Source organism: Camellia sinensis, chromosome 2, assembly GCF_055761805.1.
Source record: "Camellia sinensis isolate YWXY chromosome 2, ASM5576180v1, whole genome shotgun sequence".
Lineage (NCBI taxonomy): Eukaryota > Viridiplantae > Streptophyta > Magnoliopsida > Ericales > Theaceae > Camellia > Camellia sinensis.
Window position 1 is genome coordinate 170486059 of NC_138962.1, and position 21340 is coordinate 170507398.

The 21340-nt window shown below is 33.2% G+C and overlaps 1 protein-coding gene across 3 annotated transcripts; it reads right to left on the bottom strand.

The window, feature by feature from the left end:
• Positions 1-4890: 4890 nt before the first annotated feature.
• Positions 4891-20775, bottom strand: ATCS (Citrate synthase family protein). Of its 3 annotated transcripts, none has more exons than XM_028256515.2 (20): positions 20629-20775; positions 20175-20242; positions 17547-17609; positions 17161-17202; positions 16518-16583; positions 16295-16360; positions 15963-16076; positions 15710-15773; positions 15105-15187; positions 13723-13772; positions 13564-13641; positions 13016-13144; positions 12706-12748; positions 12445-12531; positions 8539-8640; positions 6324-6431; positions 6163-6213; positions 5491-5564; positions 5338-5389; positions 4891-5250 (listed from the first exon to the last, which is right to left on the bottom strand). In XM_028256515.2, the coding sequence occupies exons 2-20, from the start codon at positions 20223-20225 to the stop codon at positions 5158-5160; spliced, it is 1416 nt and encodes a 471-aa protein (XP_028112316.1). In that variant the 5' UTR covers positions 20226-20242; positions 20629-20775; the 3' UTR covers positions 4891-5157. The 3 variants fall into 3 exon arrangements, with proteins under 3 accessions (XP_028112316.1, XP_082772249.1, XP_082772250.1); XM_082916123.1 differs by having other exon boundaries at positions 20175-20247; positions 20629-20738; XM_082916124.1 differs by lacking the exon at positions 20629-20775 and adding an exon at positions 20504-20608.
• Between the last annotated feature and the right edge of the window lie 565 nt (positions 20776-21340).

Below are 21340 nucleotides of genomic sequence, written 5' to 3' on the forward strand. Positions count from 1 at the left end.
CACAAAAATACTAAACAAATTTTCTTAGTGTACTTTTTCTAAACGTAATACTCACAGTTTGAAATTATACATTTGCCTAAAACTTACTAAGGAATATTTGTACTCATTTTGAAATGGTTTGAAAAATCTCACATCCTTTCTTTTTTAATGTTACATTGGAGTGTTATGTTTAAGAAAAGCACACTAAGATATATATATATATATATATATATATATATATATATATATATATATATATATATATTTGTTTACATTGGAGCGTTACGTTTAGGAAAAGTATACCAAAGTGTTTTTTTTTTGTGTGTTATATTAAAGTGTTACACTAAGAATTTTTTTTGGAGTATTATATTAAAGTGCTACGTTTGAAAAAAGTACACTAAGGAGTTTTTTTGTGTTACATTAGAATGTTACACTAAGGAGTTTTTGTGTGTTATATTAGAGTATTACATTAAGGAATTTTTTTAGAATATTATATTAGAGTGTTACATTTAAGAAAAATACACTAAATTTTTTTTGTGTGTTACATTAGAGTGTTACACTAAGGAAATTTTTTGGAGTGTTACGTTTGGAAAAAATGTACAAAGGAGTTTTTTTGTGTGTTACATTAGAGTGTTACACTAAGGAAGTTTTTTGGAGTGTTATATTAGAGTGCTACGTTTGGAACAAATACACTAAGGAGTTTTTTTTGTGTATTATATTAGAGTGTTACGTTAAGGAGTTCTTTTGGAGTGTTACATTTGAGAAAATTACATTAATGATTTTTTTATGTGTTGCATTAGGGTATTGCACTAAGATTTTGTTTTGAGTGTTACATTGGAGTGTTATGTTTGAATGTTGCATTGAACTATTATACTTTTTAGTGGGTTAATACGTTTTGTGGATATGAAGCCTACTATTTTTTATAAATTAAAATTTATGTAATCATTTTAGGCTAAAACCAAATGGGTAACATCAACAATCCCCACAATCACTCCACGAAATTCCTAAAAAAATGAAAATGTCAAACCGTATCTAACCCACATACACCCAAATCCCCAAAAAATATTAAAACAAAATCTCAAATAAGGACAAACAAATAAATTCTAATATTACTAAATCAAATCAATAATACGTACTACAAATAAAAAAGATTAATTAGTTTATAAAAAAACATGTAAGACTAAATAGACTAACATTTCTTTAACTGAAATTTATGAGTAATTTTTCCTTCTACTTACACCATAAAATTATCTCCTTACATCTTTAAAATATTAAAATTTTCATTTTATTTTTTTACAATTTTCATATATTAGTTTTACCCTTATCCCTACCATTGACTATTCCCTTACACCCAAATCTTTCAAACCCTAAGTTCTTCACCTCCTGCCCATCACCTCCACCTCCACTCAAACCTTGGTTTCTCAATCCCTTCTTTTGTCAAAAGTTTTCGACATTTTCATAATACCACCACCGAGTATTTCTGCTTCTGCTTTGATCCTATAATAATCCATCAGATTTCCCAACTTGAAATCATACTCATTTGTGTAATCAAAAGCATCATCTATGTAATCTTCAAAAGCATCCACTTCCATGTCAAGATCATAGGACTTCCTCGCCACTTCCCTCGTGAAAGATTCAATAGAGTTTGAAACTAGATTTGAAAGATTTTGGTGTAAGAAGAAGAGTCAATGGAAGGGATGCGGGCAAATCTAGTATTATAAAAATTGAAAAAAAATAAAATAAAAATTTAATATTTTAAGGGTGTAAGAAGATAGTTTTGTGATGCAGGTAGAATCACTCTTTTTTCTTATGATTTATTTAGTCTTTTTAAATGTATAATGACTTATTTGCCCGTCACATTAAAGTATTACATTTGAAGAGTTACGTTTGTGTGTTACCTTTGAAAAAATATACTATGAAATATTTTAATGTGTTATGTTTTTGGAGTGTTACATTAGAGTGTTGCGCTATTGGAGTGTTATGTTTGAGAAAAGTATATTAAGGAATTTTTTAGTGTTGGAGTGTTAGTTTTGGAAAAGGTACACTAAGGAATTTTTTCGTGTGTTACATTGAAGTGTTACATTGGAAAAGTTTGTTTAGTGTGTTACATTGAAATGTTACGTTTAGAAAAAGTACACTAAGGAGTTTTTTTGGAGTGTTACATTAGAGTTATCTTGGAGTGTTACGTTTGAGAAAAATAAGGAGTTTTTTAGTGTTTTATGTTACGTTTGGAAGAAAATACATTAAGAAGTTTTTTGAAGTGTTACGTTGGAATGTTACATTAGAGTGACAGAAATTTGATCTAAAAATTAGTGTTCCCAAAAAGGAAGGGTGAAAATGTCCGTCAAATCATACCAAACTTTAAAATAAAATTTCACGGTAAGGTTATCAAAACAAATAAGATCTATCTATGTATTAAAAAATTTATAGGATTAATTGGAGTAACTAATTCCGATACGGGACTTTTTGATAATTTTTTCTCTTTTTTAAGTGATTTTTTTATATAGTTTTATACCATCAATTTTTTACTATTATACTTATTGGGGTTTGAGCTTTTAATGATTTTTTTTTTTTTTTTTTTTTTTTTTTTTTTTTTGTCGGTCCTCTTGTTTCTTTAGTAAAACTTTAAAAATAATTTTTAAAAGTTTTAGGCTTTTGGATTTTACTCAACTAGATATACTAGAAAATTAAAAATAGAGTTGTAAAACGTAAATAACGATATTTCAAAGTTTGTACAAAATAAACACTGCCTCAAATAATTGCCATGAAAGTTTAAAAATTAGATTTATGATCTTAGAGCCTTATTTTTCATTATAAAAGATGCAATTATATACTTAATAATTGTGTCCATTGCGACCCCTTTCCCAGCCCCCCTAATCCGTTTCTTTCCCTCATTGCCACTCCCTTCCCCTTCAATTCCTCATTGCACCTTTCGCTCTTTTGCCACTCCCCCTCCTCCTCCTCCTCCTCCTCCTCCTCTTCATTCTTCTTCTTCGATCTAGGGTTTTAATGTGGTAAGGTGGAAGCTAGGTTTTGAAGGTGATGAGAGGGTGGCAGAGAACAAGTGAGACTGGTATGAGGGTGAAGGACATGATTAGGCCACAGCAGTAGAGGATGGGGAGGTCAAGGTGATAGGGGTTAAGAGGCGGTGGCGACTGTAGTGACTAAGATTTTGCAATTGTAAAAAGTCATGATCAGCAATCGTGAGGTTTAGAAAAGTGTGTCATTCAAAATTGTTCTAGGCTTGGAGAGGTATCTAACTATCGTTTTGTCTCCCTTCAAAAAATCCACGGCCTTGAGAGTAACTCAAAAAAGCCTAGTAACTCCCAAGAAGCTTTGTTATGTTATAGATGGAAGATCATTTCATTGTTATTATAATGTCTTTCCGGTATAAGTTTGTTTTTAATGGTTGGCATATCAATATCACGATTGCAGATGGTTAATTAAATTATCATGTTCATGTTCCGTCAATGGAGAGGCATTAAAACAGTATAATGCAACAATTATTTTTAACTCTTTGAAACATAAAAATTTAAATTATTATTTTACAGCTTCAATTTGAAAATTTTAATCTTTAATTTGAAATTATGTACCTAATGTTTATAATTAATCCTAAATTTTACAATATTTAGAACCCATTGTTGAAGGAGTGAAATTTCTTCGTCTAGTAACAATGAACACAAGTAATCGTCATTGTTTTATTGTCGAATTCATCATGAAGCTCATTTGACGCACATCACGATGAGATCAATATAAAAACACAAATCTTATATACAAAAACACATTTATTTTAAAAAAAAAAAAATTGATGATTCAAATAATGGTTATTAAAGTAAACACTATTGGCATGTTTGATTGGAAGGATTAAAGCATAGGATTGAGATTATTAATCCGTGGGCCCAATCATCCTATGTTTGTTTTGACATTTTAGTTTAGGATTATTAATCCAATGGATAATTAATCCAACAAATTTGTAGGATTATTAGTAATGGGGTAGGGGTGGGATAACTAATACCACACTAATTTAATAGGATTATTAATACCTCACTATTAGTGTTGTGAATCAAACATGGCCATAAGCCCAAGTGTTGGGGAAACATTTGGACTGCTACTAACAGCACCCTAATTTATTTATTTTTAAGCCCCTACCCCCAACACCAACTCATGACACCCTTCCCCAGCATCCCCAACTCCACCCACCACTCTAACTGAGGTGAATCAACCATTAAGCTACTTACAATATTGTCTAAGGCCCCCAATAAATTTTTTTAAAATTCTTATTCATAAATACCTCATATTTTCGAAGACCCATTAAAATAAAGCCTCATTTTATTGTTTAGCCTAAAGTCTCAAAAAACTTTGAGCTGCTATTGGCCCCAACCCCTCTCCAACCTCTCCTGTATGTCCGCAACTTCCTTCAGCCACTCTTCCCAACCCCTCCCACCGCAATCACCTCATTCTTCAATGCCACCCCACCCTTCTCGCCTTCTGGTGCCTTCCAACTGCAAACCCCAAACGAACTAGAGAGAGTGAAAGAGATCAACTAGCAATGGTAAAATGGAAATGGGAAGGATTTAGGAAGGTAGAGGGTTGAAGAGACAAGTGGAGCTTGAGGACAACGAAAGGTGATCAAAACTGGAGGTGGTAGGCATAGCATTAGGGTTTGATAAAGAGAAGAATAATTTTGGTATTAAGTGGGATGTTCAAAAAACAATTTGCAAAATTTAAAATGTATTGGTAGAGGTCCAAAAAAGTAGAATATTCTAAGAGGTTATGTGGGTGCTATTAGCTTTTGTTTTGAGTTCTCTCTTGTACAAGTTAAAACTCATGGCCAAAAGCTTCAAACCCAATGGCATTGCCACAACCCTCTCATATGAGAGGTTGAGGATTCAAATCTTGCTAGAATCGAGGTTAAAATGTGAAAAACTTCTTAAATTCCTATATGTTACATCTGCACTCGTAATGAGAGCGCTATAGCAAAATCACCCGAATAAGAAATGCAAATATAACTAAAAATTAAAATTTTGGGGAAAATGATCCAGCAGCTATAAACAATCCAAATGCCGGCCGCAAATGACAGTCAGTCCAATAAAAGGTCCCAACTTACACCGAATCCTCACCATTCCCCATTATTGAGAAAAATCGATACAGCATTCTATCCTCGTGAAGTAATGGAGATTAAGCTGATTTCTTGCAGTAATTTTCAAGCCATTCCATTGTAACACTCTTCGGCCTCTCCAGTGGCAACCCAAGAGCTCGGTCCCATATTAGCTAAAACGACAGAAGAACAAGTCAGATAAGATCGAGAAAACAATAAAAGATCAGTTAAAAAAAGGTTTATAATGCAGGAGAGAGAACCTGAGAGCAGATCCCAATAGACCTTGATACACCGAAAAGAACAGTATAGTATCTGTACATGGTTTAATTTGGAGGGTGTTATTATCTTTTCAAAACAGTCACAGCTAATCTAAATAAATTCTAAAAAAATCAAATACAGAACAAAAAACAGACCTGGCTTCAGTTAAACCATAATGGTTCAGCAACACCCCACTGTGGGCATCAACATTGGGCCAAGGGTTCTTCACCTACAAGCATCCAAAAAATCCCCAAAACATACAAAGTTAACTATATGTTCAAATTATTGGAAAATGATGATAGATCAATAAAATAAGATCAACAATAATTTTTGGGAATTTTTTTGGAGATCATAGCTAAATTGAAAACAAAAGATTCCAACCCAGCATGGATGATATAAACATGATAGTGCAACATGAACTGTCAAGATATCATTGACCAGTTCATTTGACTCCCTTGAGTAAGGTGGGAGGCTGGTCAAATTTTTTTTTTTAAAATGTAAAGAAATAATTTATAAACATCTAACAAATGATTTTTGTCACTGATATCTTTCTAATAAGACCCATCTAGGGTTTCTTATCCAATTTTTATCCTCTTTTTCAAAGGGCTCAGTGACTTGTCCTCCTTCAAACACTATAATTGTCTTCTTAGTTTTCTTACCTCCTCCAAGAGCGATTTTAGAAATTTTAGCTCCTACACTTGCCCGGAAACCAAATTAAATGTTGTGCGTTCGGGGAGTTTAGGGGTGCATATCTTATATATCATTCCAGTTCAGTTCAAATAATCTTCTCTTCAATAATATAGAGAATATAGAGACAAGCGAGTTACCTTGCCAAGTTCAGTAAGGATAGGAGGCACCACTTCAAAAAGCTTTGACACCTATAAAATTAAAAACCTAGGTTAGATCGCTAAATGAACCAGATGGCAGTCTACACGTTTTTGCTCCCCAAGAGCCAATTCTCAATTGATCAACGGGTTTAAGTAATAACCAGTTGAAACAGTGGATCATCAGGCAGATGCTTCAATGCAAACTCCCTCTGACACAAGTATCTTGGATCTGTATTACGCAAAACCCCATGTCCAAATCCAGGAACAACCTGAAATTTTAATTTTTAAAAACAAATGACAAAAATTAGAGAGAAACAGTTACAGCTTAGTATGCCTATACTGCTAACAATGTTCCAATGTTCCAAATTAAACTGGGATGATAATGATATTACTAAACCAAAAGCTCCTTTTTAGCTAAAGAATAAAAAAATAAATGGTTTGGACACAGAATTCAAGCAGGGAGGCAAAACTGACTACCAAGGACAGAAGATAATGGATGGAAAATATTGACGAAGACATCAAAATGGAAAAGAGACATAAGAGGTCAAACTAGTAACAGCTTATCAGTTCAAGAATGTTAACGACAAGACGACAAGTTTATTGGGAAGCAGGTCCCTCCAAAAATTTGAAAAATTTTTTATGGAAAACTCTATGATATGCACCCCTTTTGAGGTGCATACCATATGCACCCTACCATAAATTGGAGTAACTTCACCACAAAATTTCGTAATATCAACCACAAAATGCGTAATCTAACCACAAATTGGCGTAACAAAAAATGTTGCAACCAAACGACAAACTTTCGTTACATGAACCACAAAATTTTAGACATTTTGTTACGCTAATTTGTGGTGAGGTTACACATTTTGTGATTAATGTTATGAAATTTTGTGGTAAAATTACACTAATTTCTGGTTAGGTGCATATGGTATGCACCCCTAAGAGGGTGCACACCATAGGCTTTCCGTTGTTTTATATATGGCTTATCTACTAAAATTTTTTGGACCTCATGAATTTTCACAAGCCTTATCTTGTATAAGAGTTGTTTTAGTTAAACTCAAACTCAATCAACCATTATCTAAACGGTGATACTACATGCACCAATTAGTGTACCAACTAGTGTTATGACGTTATTATTGACTCCACTTATTATACAAATTACAAATACCCAAAACCTCTGTTAGAATTTACCATCACCTACCACCACTACCACCTCACCTACTCCACTAAACCTAACCCACTACACCACTACCACCTCACCTACTCCACTAAACCTAACCCACTACACCACTATCACCATCCACTACACACCATCCACTACACCTACATCTATATAAGGAACCATTTGTAATAGACAAAAAATGTATCAATTCATCAATCAATAATACAATTCTCTATTTCTCTTTATACATTAAATTTCTGCAACCTCTAAAATTATATCACATCATCTGTTTGTATATTAGTTAGTACACTAATTGGAGCATATAGCATTATTCTTATCTAAAATTTTAGTTAACTCACTTTGTACAAGAGTTGTTTTTCAAAATTTAATACTTCATGTAATGACCCTCACAAAACTCAATCAGTTCTCATGTTAAAAAGTTAATGGTAACAACATGTTAACATTTTTTTTAAACAAACAAAGAATATAATCTACTTGATGAACGTGAAGTCATATTAAAAGAATTTTTTTTTTTTGCTAAAGCAACAAAATTTTGTTAGAGCAAACAAAAAATAGTCTCTTCTGTGGGTTCTTACAATTTTGTAAATGGACTACTTGTAAAACTTTATAGGCTTAAACTAAATTGAGTAATATTCAACTAATTATATGGTCTTATGAGAAGCAGGTAGCATGCCTAAGCTGTGCCTAAGTTGAGACAATCACTATTCTATTATAGTTTTGATTGGGCCAATTGATCTGTACTAGATAAACTTTTAATAATTATTTAAACAGTTGAGATTTGACCCGATCACTGTCTGTCTAACACGACCTGCTCTATGCCTGCCTTTTGGCCACAATGATAATATTGAGAAAAGAAAAGACATCCAGAAGGAAGCAACGGTTACTAATTGAGCTAGTGGAATCCTAAAAAGGAAAAACCCACAATGGTTGTTCCAGCTTAAACCACCAGCCAAAAAGGAGTCAGACAGAAAGATCCAAATCGGAGTGCGAACTCAATTAAGAATTTAGTGACAGAAACTAATGTTACCAAAAAAAATCAAATTCAGGAATTAATTCAATGGTTCAGAGTTTCATTTCAATCGTACACTTCAATCATTTACAATAAAACAAGGAAATACAAAAATGACGTGTATACCAATGAACTTCTTGGCAATAATGTCCATGGAAATATTTAGCATAATTTATCATGTTACCTTTCCACTGTTCAGTGTTTTCCAAACATAGTCTTTCAACTGGTCCGTGGTTATGTTCTCACCACACTCCTCTACCACAGATTTGATCCATAGCAGAACTTCCTGTAACCACATTACATTGAAAATAAGACCAATGTAAGCAATTCATTTGGCAACCATAAATTAAGAACACAATCAAATCCAAGGGACACATATTGAATATAGCCAAATGACGAAGAAATTCATATCCATCAATGTTAAAAACCAATAAAATTAGATAAACTGATGGAATGTAGCATGATTAAAATTTAATTACTGGATTTCTTAGCTAAAACAAATAACTAAATGAAAGAATCAAACCTTACATGAATAACACGATAAAATGGAGAAAAGTTAAAAAGGAAAAGAAAAGGAAAAATAATATAGCTTATTATTTCCAACTAGTTGAGACTTGAGACAAGGCTTAGAGACAAAGATGAAGAGAACAATCAATAGGCTGATTACCCGTTGAAATTCAACATAATCCCATCACATCATTAACATACATATCGATAAGATAAGCACACAGAATCACTCTCATCCAACCTTATTATGTGGTACCAAAACATAAAGCAAAATATCAACCTTGAAATCATGTATAAACACATGCACAAAGTAGCCTAATTGTAGAAACTTAACCCCCTTGCATTGCTGTAAGCATCCTTTTTTGGATTCATCATGTAACACTAGGTTATTCAATCACATAGTGCATACAGCCATCAATCCACTGTCTGTAAGCATATATGAAGAATAAATTATTATGCCATACTACATCAAGCATTGATGAGTGTCATTTTAAAACTGACTCTAAAGTTGAAATATCAAATATTCACAACACAATTAAACATGTAAATAGTTAAGTCAGAAGATTAAGGCAGGAATAGGATAAAAAAAAGGGATACAACAGGACAGGTTATGGTGTACAGTTTCTGTCATCATGGCTCTTTGTTATTATATTACTTATTCACTTTCTTTGTTATTCTAGGTAGTTTTTTTTATTCATTAGTATTACTCCCTCCCTCCGTCCTATTTTAGTAGTCCTTTTCGGAAAATTCTAACTTTTTTAGGGGACATGTAATCATTATATTTGAATTCAAATTTTAGCGCACTTATTCCAATAATACCCTTCTCTTTTTCAATTTTTAAAATATTTCTAGCCATTTAAAAAGAGTAATTTTGGAAAACTAAAAAAAAATTATTTTCAAACAGGACTACTATTTTGGGACATACTAAAATAGGAAAAAGGACTAAAAAAATGGGACAGAGGGAGTATTAATGGATCAGTTTTCCGGTGTGGTAGTGAACAAAACGGACGACGTACAAAGATGAGACGACGACGTACAAAGATGAGACTTTAGGCTAGTGTGGTGTTGGTCAAACTCTCAGACGCTCAAGTTTAGTAAAAATGGCAAAGGAGAAAAAAGTAAGAATCAAAGGGTGTACCACAATTGTGTCTACCTTCTTTTTCTATTCTTGAGCTTGTATGGAGGTTAGATGTGTTATATAGAGGATTGTTCTCTCTTAATTCTAGCCACATTATCAACATTACTAATTTATGCCTGCTTTAGGTGGATTCTACAACTTATTCGAGAGATGTTAGGTTATCCTTCCTTTCTTGGACCCTTGGCTGATCTTCCATCCATACAATTGAGCATTGATCAAGAAGCGACCAAGATGGAAGATCAGCCAGAGGTCTAAGAAAAAAAGGATAACAAAACATCTAGCGAATCACACCCAAAATTCCCTGAAATCAGGCAAAAATCAGTAAGGTGATTAAGGTAGATAAGTCAACTAGAATTAAGGTATCAAAATCCCCAATATAACAGATCTAACCTCCTATATAAAAGCAAGACCAGAAGAAGCAGCAGCTTGACACAAATTGTGATACACCCTTTCATCCATAATTCTTTTTTCCTTCACTATTTTTACTGACTTCAGCATCCAAGAGACTTTGTGATACACCCTTTTATCCTTCTTTTTCTTTCACCATTTTTACTAACAGCGTCAGAGAGACTTTGACTGAACCCACATCAGTGCCAAGTCTCATCTTTGCAAGTTATCTATGTTATTCACTAGCACACCGAAAATTTGATCAATCAATTATCACCATTACTTCCCCCCCCCCCCCCCCCTACTACTATTTCCTATTAACCCCTGTCTCCCCAACTAACCATTTAAACTTTTTTGTTTATGAGTTTCTTTCTAATATTTATTGACCTTTATTGAACCTTCTCTTAACTTTGCTAGAGAGAGAGAGAGAGAGAGAAGAAAAGAAAGAAAGAAGCATGTGTGTACAAAGAACCTCTCACATCTTGGGAACCATACCTTTGTTCACTATTAATATCATAATTATTATTATTTTAGATAATTTTGCAAATCCTATTTGACATGTGGTAAAACTGAAAAAAATACAATTAGAAATTAGGACAAATTACACCAATTGTCCCTACATTTTGCTCCTTCTGCCATTTTGGTCCCTAAATTTTCAATTGGCTCAAATTTGACCCTTAATTTTAAATTTTGTATCAATTTGGTCCAATTGATAATGCCAGTAGTGTTTTTGACGGAAAATCATCATTGAATTGGTTGAAATTAATTCACTGAATTGAGTAAGTTTATATTTTTGCCCTTAAAATTATGGCACATGCCACTTATATACGTATTTTTTTATTAAAAAATGTTAAAGAATTATAATCAATTGGACCAAATTGAGACAAAGTCATAAATTCATGGTCAAAGTCAAGCCAATTGAAATTACATTACAGGGACTAAAATGACACAAGGACCAAAGTATAGGGACTACTATCATAATTTACCCTAGAAATTAATATATTCATAAAATGGTAAGAGTAACACTAATTGAAGATAAGTTGAGAGAGAACATGTTATATACAATGAAAACCTATAGATGCAACGACAATGAAGAGTTATATGATTACCATAAATGAAAATGCTAAGGGGGGAGACCTAAACTGACATTGGATGCGGTAGGATGAAAAAATGAATTTAATAATTTAATAGAGTATATAGCCCTTGATAGAGCAGACTGGCAAAAACATATTTGTGTAGCTAACCTCACTTGATTGGGACATAAGGCTTAGTTTGGTTTAGTTAAGCATGTATAAACAATTATTTAGACCTTAGTTATTGATTCCAAATATTTTCACACATTTCCAAACTTTTTTCTTGCTTACCTTATGTTTCCGAATCATTTCTAAATATTTCCATTCATACAAGCAACATGTTAATTGTAGAGATAAGAGTATACTTGCTCATGTCTCTGTCTTACCATGTCAGTCTTTCATTCCAAAACAAAAATCACGTAATGCAAATACCATTTTGACTCAAACAAAACACAGATTTTAACATACACACAAAACACTTTATTTTGAAAATTTCAAACAATGACCCACCATTTTCAAACAAATGCAAAACTCAATCTCATAGACTTGGAAAACTCATGTATAAATAAGGCTATCTTATGATTGGAATTATTCACTTAGTCACAATGCATCAAACTTAATGATGATGACATGGTAGACATGCTTTGAACTAACTAGTCATCCCATATCACTAATTAGAGCTGCATTACAGTTTTTATTCTCATAAGGTGTTCTAAGGATTTGTCCCCAAAAGGCATGACTTTTTTTGTTATTCTAGGATTCTTATTCAATTTAGTTTACTGTGAACCAATAGGAGCATAAAAATTGATGTGTTTTAATGAGGTGTGAATTTCATTCATCACAACTTCTAGCAAATTATCATGTTAATTAGTATTCACGTCCACACAGGTAGCAGCCTTAACATCAATCCAAATATCAGCAGCAAATTCTTCTAAAACAAATAGAAAACAGAAAACAAGCAATGTAACAAAAAAAGATATAATACCTGATTAGCCAAGCCATGGAGTGGTCCAGCCAAACCATTTAATGCAGCTGCAAATGAAAGGTAAGGATCTGAAAGGGCACTAGCTACCTGAATTGACCATGGCACCAATGAACAGGGAGCACACACGTCAGCATCTAACAGATTCAATAGTCGCATCCAGAATTCTTAGCATGCGACTTCGGAATAGAACTTAAATACAACAGGTAGAATTAAAAAATTCTGGCATTAAGATAGCTACAATAAATAACCAAAGCAACTTACTAGATGACCAGTGTGAGCACTAACATTCCCACCTTCATGGTCACTGCAACACATCATGAAATACATATTCATCATATGCTGATTGGAGAAATTATCAACTACATTCCTCTTTATGTGCATAGAATTTTAGTAAAATTTAGAATAACTCATCTACCCACCCTGTTACATATCAAAGTATTGTTAATTGAAGGGTATTATACTCCTCTCTACGAAGTTTGCATATATTTTCCCAAATTTCAAAATTAATCATATAACTCTGCACTACTATAATAAATACTATCATAGCAGACTGCAAATAGTATAAACCCACGTGTGAATGGTGACATAAAGCCTCATAAGCTCCTTCATGTCAGGACTATCAAATCCAAGCATGTGGGCAAAATTTCCACCGTAATCTAGGGAATCATCCTTGGGTATAACTTGCCCATTCTTGTAAATCCTACATAAACAAAGGAAGGAGTCAATCCAAAACGATTCAAGTCACATAAACATAAAATGCATCAACAGGCACTTAGACCGAATTAATTAAGCATGGAAAAGAGCTGCAAGCATGCAAGCTACAGGCACACATGAACACACACACACGCACAAGCACACACACACAGAGAATGCTGTGATAATGTTGCAAAGATATTAATAGATAAGCCACTTATAAAGAAAGAATTTAATACAACTTTGTCCACAAATTACTCATTTGTGGACTTATATATAGTACATTCAGCAAGTATGAAAAAAAATTATTTATGAAAAAAAAGAAAATGAAAAAAATTTATAACTGATTCAATATCACCCAAAAACTTGTCAAAAAGCAATAGCAAAAAATAATATTAAGAACGAGCTGATATTTACTTTACTAACCTGCGATAGACATAAGCAGCTACTATTGGTAGTTGAGCAATCAAACTAAGAGAGTCCTCATATGTTGGCTCCCAGTACCTGAAAGCAGAAGAATCTTCAGTCCTTGGACAACAAGGGAAGGGAAAATTGTCAGCAAAGATCTTCTTAAGAGAAAATTACTTTGATTTATGGATCCCCTTCTCATATGCCTTCTGGAATTCACTCTGTACCTGAAAGATGATAAGCCATTGCATTGAATTTATATCTAAAAGCGCGCACAAAAACACACCAAAACTTTTGAGTAAACATGTTCATTTGTTCCTTGCTTCGCTCAATTTTAAATGAGCTTTTGATGAGATCATTAAGTCATCTAGTAAATTAAGAGAAACCTAGGATTTTGGCTTTTCTTTACCTAGAAATGAACCATAATCATAAGAGAAATTTCAACATTCTTTCATAAAAATTTGGAGATTTTTTCATTACATAAAACAGTAACGCAAATGCCATGCATATTTTTGCACATACACCACTAAAACCTCTGTATGCATGTCCCTGACCTATATTCAGTGAAGTGAAAACCTCTTTGGAGCATCCATATACCCCTACCCTAAAAATACTTCAACGACCTACAGGTAGACAGGACATCAGGGGATATCCAAAAAGATTTCATGTCCTCTGGACCCTCACCTTTTCACCACCAATACAAACAAGCTAGTCCCCTACATTGATGCCACATTCTCCTCAGCATGCCCTTGAGTCAGACAGCCTGCCTCAGCGAATCAGCGGGCAATAGGCTGTCCACTAGCTAAAACTGGACATGACATGCCATGAACAGAGCTGGTCCATATTCTACCCATTATAATTTGCCAAGTCATTGACCATATTGTCTTCAGGGCAAGGATCAGTCTATTAACACTTTGCATTGAAATCCCAGAATAAGATATTCCTGCTTTGCTTTAGACTATAATCACAAAGTACCAATTCTTCTAAAAGACTCCAAAAGTCTACAATCCCTTGCTTATAAACCACTTATTAGACATAGTCATCTTAACGTCAAGTTTCTTGAGAGAATTTAAATTTGAGGATGTTTTGTTGAAATAATGAATTTATCCCATTCCAAACCAGCTAAAATGCTGGGTATCCCACCCACTAAAGTCCACCCCAAGTTGCAACTTACCTAATCAATTAGCAATGAAAACTGAACCACTAACTTATCCCAGAGAACATAGTTTTGAATGATTTGTGTATGTTTACTTAATCATTGATAACAAAAAAACAATCCAGTAAACAATGCACTCTATTCCAAAAGAGAACAAAAAATCAACTTAGCTCATTTTTATAGTTTCAGTTCTGCATGTAGCAATATATAATGCTGGAGAGGCCAAATGACTTTATCATGGACAACACAACTCGTCAAATCACATAAATAGTTCACCACAAGCACAAACAATGAACAATTGCACAAATGGATTAATTAACATTTTCGGCAATTGATTGTACCATTAAAACAGAATTATGGCTGGAAATGGGGAAAAAAAGGTTCAAAAAGTCCATCTATCAACCTGAAGAGCCATGACACCCATTGCAAACTGGGTCATTGGATGAGCTGAAACAGGAAGGGCATCAATAGCTTTGTACACATGATCTGCAACCACAACAAGAAGTTAATAAACACCTGTTATGTTGATAAGGAGACTAGAACAAGGAGCAAGGATTCAGGTTGATAGCTGGATTTAAACCTCCAGTCAGGGCATGTAAACATTTTGAATTGGAAGACTTTAAAGACCAAAATAAGGAAAAATAGCTCCGGCAAAACTACCATGGAGCTCTCTTATATTATCTATTTAAGAAAATAAATAGGTTGAACAATCAACTACCATAGAAAGGGAAGTGAAATATCAAGTTAGGTTTCCTTTAAAAAACACCTAAACCAAACCAAACCAAACTAAGTCTTAAGTCCCATCAAATGGGGTCGGCTAAAAAACACCTATAAAGGTAAAATCAACGAAGGCTGATAAGAAACAGACTATATTTATGGAACTCACGCTAACTGATTCCAGCTATTGGGGTTGGCTAGACAAATCATATGAATGAAAGTTCTTAAACACACTTTACCACAGGTAATTGAGTTATAAACATTTAAACACAAAATTGAAAGCCAGAGAACCTGGAACTGTGGCACGGCTTCGTAATTCCTTGGATAATGCATCTACTTGCTCTTTATTTGGTACCTGCACATGGCCCGGAAGGGGAGGCAGTGAGCATAATTATGTAAGAATAAGAGTAAACGGGTAAAATTCTACCAAAAGGCACCCAAATAAAAGGAAGTTCAAGTATCTTTACAGTCCTTGTCATCCTCTAATTCCCACTGTACAAATAACTTTGGGTGTCTTCTTATCTTAAAGACCAAGACTACCTACCTTTCCTGTTAAAAGGAGCCAAAGGAGACCCTCAGGCAATGGCTCTCCACCAGGCTTTGCCGCTGGTAACTTCTTCTGACATTCAGGTATTGACAAATTCCGAAAGCGTATGCCCTGGTTAGAGAGAGAGAGAGAGAGAGAGAGAGAGAGAGAGAGAGAGAGAGAGAGGCGAAGCTTTCAGATATAAATCACTAAACCTTTCATCATGTAATGGAGTCGCTTATTAATGACTAATCTGTGTTCATGCATACAAATACTGCTACAAAAAAAAAAATAGACATAAAACTTACCACATAAAATCTCATAATACTAAGGGAAAATTGAGCACATACCTCCTCAGCGTCAAGTAATGAGGTTTCCCACAGCAAACCTGTCATTCCTCTCATTCCACCAAGTACCTTTCAAATAGTAACATAGAAATACAATTAGAAGCTACAAACTAAAATCACGAATTGTTCAAAAATTGGAAGCCAACATAATTACAGAAAAGTTTAACCATCCACTCTACTATTGATATAAGACAAAGGAGGGAGCAATAGCAAACGGCATCTTTACCATATCAACTGTAATGTTCCCCAGTTGAACCTTTCCATGCTCAGACTTCAGTTTCTTCAGGCGCTCCTGCAACAAAATTGAACAAGATAATCAGGTTCTACTCAGAAATTAAATATATATAATTGTTACCTATATCTTAACCAAAATTGTCAAAAGACCACACTTTTAATCTTTGAATTGTACAATTCACAGTCACAACAATGCAGAATGTCTAGGACTCCAAGTACAGCTGAGATCAACCATAAAAAGGGGTGCAACTTTCCATGTCAACATTCAGCAACTTATTCTAATCATGATACCAAATAAAGAGGGTAGGAAATTAGGCAGCTCCTCGCTAAGAAACACAATCCCACTTGCAACTATGTAGAATAATTTGCATTTCAACACCCCTTCCCTCTTACTAAGGCATGGTTCAACTGATCGAACAAAGAATGTAACAATGACCCAACAACAGAGACATGAGTGCACATATTAAATACATAAGAAACTGAACCAATTGGAATTCAAAAATGAAACTTGCAATAGAAGAGACATGAAAAAGAAATCTGATTGCGTTCAGCACCCAGATGTCAAATCAGGATAAGAAATTAAATAAAATAATTCCTCTATTATCAATACAAATATCAAACCTAGTAGAATGTACCTGTTGTTCTGGAATTAATTCCTTCAGCTGAGAATGAAGGTCCTACATGGTATGAAAAAATTAGATGAGAAAGACCAAAGAATAGTGAATTTTACGTAGAATAAAAAATTATTAACATTAATCCCTGCCAAGCATACTCAGTGCAAAATTCTTAGAAATATGATATCCTAGTATTTTTTTCCTCTTATTTTTCACTAGGCTTCTCTAGTTTTCTAGAATCTCTGAAACTAAAAAGAAGATAGACACATTCTGGACAGAAAGCATGTTAATTCAAAAAACATAGACTGGCAAAATGCACAATAGTAATTTTTAAGTATATCTGTAACATAAACATCAAATAATTTGTTAATATTTTTACGAGAGATATAGGGGTGGTGGAGGTTTACAAGATCAGAAGAGGTTTGTATTTGAAGCCATCGTACAGAGTTGTTAAAACTTGATTGTTGAACCTGTAAAAATAAAAAAGAAACACATCCAATAAAAAAAAAAAGGTAAAACAGAGAATATAAAATTACCTCATAGAAAAATAATAATACTTAACTGCACATGAAATCAATATATAAAGGAAAAGTATAAACTAGCAATCAATCTGAATAACAATCAAAAACTTCCAAATTCCATAGCAACACTCCACTTATTTCAGTGTAAAAATTCCTAAAAATATTGTCTTGTCTGCATTTTTTATTGTTTGCCTACACATAAGCTTAGGAAATATTTTATTGGGTAGAAAGATTTTACAATGTGTAGCTGAAATTGACTTACTGAATTCTAAAGGTAAGCTATTTCCTAAGAAGTTATGGCACTCTTTGACTCTAAAGTTGCTGGCAGAGAGAGACGAGGGCGGGGGTCTGATGTGAAATAAATGAGGACCAACCTCTTCCCCTTTGATGCCACTGGACATTTGCCAGACTCTCTCTCTCTCTCTCTCTCCCCACAATTATCTGAAATCTCTGTTTGCCTCTATGCAATTGCTCAAAGTTCACTGTTCAATCTCAATAAAGAGCCTAAGTTCGCAACACCCGCCCATCACAAGAAGTAATCTTCTCTATTTCTTTGTCAAAATGTAGAACCAAACCAGGTTCAACACATAGTGGTTTAACATGACAAAACAACACCTGACTTGCGCACCCAATCTAAACTCACATTTCATTGTTCATTTAATTGAATCAAATTATAATTAGACTAATAAATATGAATTAATTGTTGTCTTTCTACTACTGCAAAATTCTATCTGAAAATGTTATCTAGAATTTCACCCAAACTCCAAAAAATGAAAAGAGTAAGGATGAATTACACTGGAGTTTATGACAGCTGCAGAGACCTCCCTGAGGTTTTTGAAATCACACTAACCTCCCTTCTAGTTCACCAACACACAGAAGATTCCCAATCCATACAAACTTCATTAGGGACAATGATAAAAAAACCAGGATCACCAATTCAATTGCCATTTTTACCCTCTTTACATAAGATAAATACTAAAAAATATCTATTTGTTAAAAAATAAATAAAAACGATTAAACTGTTGTATTATCCAATTATTCATTGCCATGTCATCAACTCACAAAAAAAAAAAGTGTGTACCTCACAACACAAAATCTATCCATACCCATACCATGATACCATTGCCTTCAACTCCAATCCTCACCATCGTCAGCAACCCATACCCAATTACCACCATTATCATTCACCCATTCTATTATTATTTCAATGCAATTTGTGAATGTTGTAATTATAATAAAGAAAAAAGAGCACAAAAATTGTCAAAACTCATGAGGTAGCCTAATGGAAAGAATCTTTTTCCTTCCTTCCTTCCAGTCACACATTCAATCCTCAGTGATGGCAGCTTGCTTCCCATCCATCCACACATGAGAGCGTGTTATGGCCAAAGTTATTAAAATCGGGATCCTAAGTAGGATCGTTAAAAGGGACTCGTAGATCGGATCAAGGATTGTAAGATTCTACTTTTAATATAAAATAAAATGAAAATTCATCAATAATAATAATATATGTTATGCAATTTAAAAAAATAAATAAATAAAGAAAAATGATAAATTTGATATAATGCATCTTTCATGTTAACATCAATTAGAAGAGATATTTGAAAAAAGTATTTATAGTCAAATTTTTTATATAGATATACACATATACATACATATATAAAAAATAAATAATGACAAAAAAATATTTGTTAGGATCGGGATGGTAATAGAATCGGGATGGTAGTAGAATCAAGATTGTATGCGATTATACACGATTTTATGAATAAGATTGTATTAATTTTAAGATCCTGCTAAATTTAAGATCCTAATGTGATCTAAATCATTTGGCCCAACTAAAATTGTAGAATCGTAAGATCCTACGATTCGGATCGAGATTCTGATAACCATTGTTATGGCATGATTTCCTCATCATGAGCCCTATGCGTGGATGCTAATGGTCAGTGGAATCAAGATTTGTTCATGAGTTCTTGAATTTGACCAAACTAATCCACAAATTTGGCTCCTTTTTTGTACACAATTCGCAAATCCACTCTCAACAGCGTGATTTGGCATCGCTCATGCTCAAATTACGTTACTTAGTTACAGCGTTTAGCCGACAAGTCTAATAAGGGAGACTGGTTATTTCAAAAACCTCAAGGAAGATCTTGTAATCTTGTTAAATCTCAAGGAGTTAAGTGTAATTTAACAAAAAAATAATTTTCTTTTCATGTAAAAAGTATGTTCTGGAAAATATTTTCTGGTGTAATTTATTTTACGGGGAACAAATGGGGCATAAAATGAGAGCATGATCCTCTAGATTGATTTTTCCTAAAGTGATGCTAGAGTGATGTGTTGTATGACTGAAATTTAATGTTCACGTATATCAAATCACGTTAAGATCATCATCATGGAATCTCAGCCATACAATACATCACTTTAGGAAAAATAAATCACTCTAAAGGATCCATGCTGGTAAAATGATGTATTGTTCCTGATATTACAAAAACATAAAAAAGAGAGAGTAATGAAACTTACAACACGAGAACGTAGCTTAGAAAGCGCAGAAACGCTTCTGAAGAACACCATCGTTCAAAGCAATTCCACTGTTCTACGACATATATCACGTTAGAATTTCAATAAAAATTGAATTACAGATTTCACTATATACCTTTGTAAATCACTATATATCATATACACATACACAGTACAGCAGCATATATAACGAATCTATACATATACACTACATATTCAGCATAAGCATGTTAAGAAATGATTCTGAAATATGAAGAACATGCTAGGGTTTCATCAGAGCCAAACAATTTCAACCATTGCAGAGAACTTGATCTAAGCATTAAAATCATTACCGTGTAATTAAAACTGTTTACAAATCAAAAAAAAATGCGAGCTAATAAAAATAAAATTGATATGAGAGAATTACAAATAGTAAAGAGCAGCAGAGAGAGAGAGAGAAGGAGCGTAAGCTGCGTACCTTGACCAAAAAGTTGGAAACTGCGAACGAAGAACAGTCGAGATCGAAGGAGAGAGACGCGAAACGAAAATACTGGACAGGCCTTTTTTAGAAGGTAGGACTTTTCACTCCGTTTGGATGGTGCGGTTTTGCGAGGAAAAAAAAAATATTGAGAATAAGAATTTTTTTTTATTTGTTTGGATGATTAAGGAGGAGGTAAAAAAATATTATTTTTCATTAAAAAGTTGTGAGATTTTGTGAAAAAAAAAATTACATTTAAAAATATTAAAATTATTCTTATGAAAAAAATATAAATTATTTTAATATAATAAAAAAATTATTTTATTTTTTTCTTATTTATTCTATCCAAACAAAATATATAAAAAAATTACATCTTTTTATCTTTTATTCATTTAAATATAATAATAAAAAATATAACTATTTTTTTTTTTGTTTTCTTTTCTCACATTTCCTCGCGATCCAAATAGAATGTTAACTATTAAACGTGCTTTGTTTAGGTACAAACAAAATGAAGGCACACCTTTATGTGCCAAACAAATATATACATTTGGAATTTTTTTTTTGCAAATCCACGAAGATAATAAAAACTCTAATAGTCTAACCTACGGTAAGTATTAATTTTTAATTTATTATATATTAAATGATAAAAAGATCTAACTCATTCATTGTAAATAAATTTATGAGTCTCTACTATTGCTCATATATTTATGTA

Excerpts from the sequence above, each read along its gene's own strand:
- ATCS (XM_028256515.2), bottom strand. The coding sequence starts at position 20,225 with ATGGTGTTCTTCAGAAGCGTTTCTGCGCTTTCTAAGCTACGTTCTCGT. Across the intron at positions 15,774-15,962 it reads GGCTCCTTTTAACAGGAAAG|GTACCAAATAAAGAGCAAGT; the intron begins GTAGGTAGTCTT and ends GGCCATGTGCAG. Across the intron at positions 5,565-6,162 it reads TCCTTACTGAACTTGGCAAG|GTGAAGAACCCTTGGCCCAA; the intron begins GTAACTCGCTTG and ends GGATGCTTGTAG.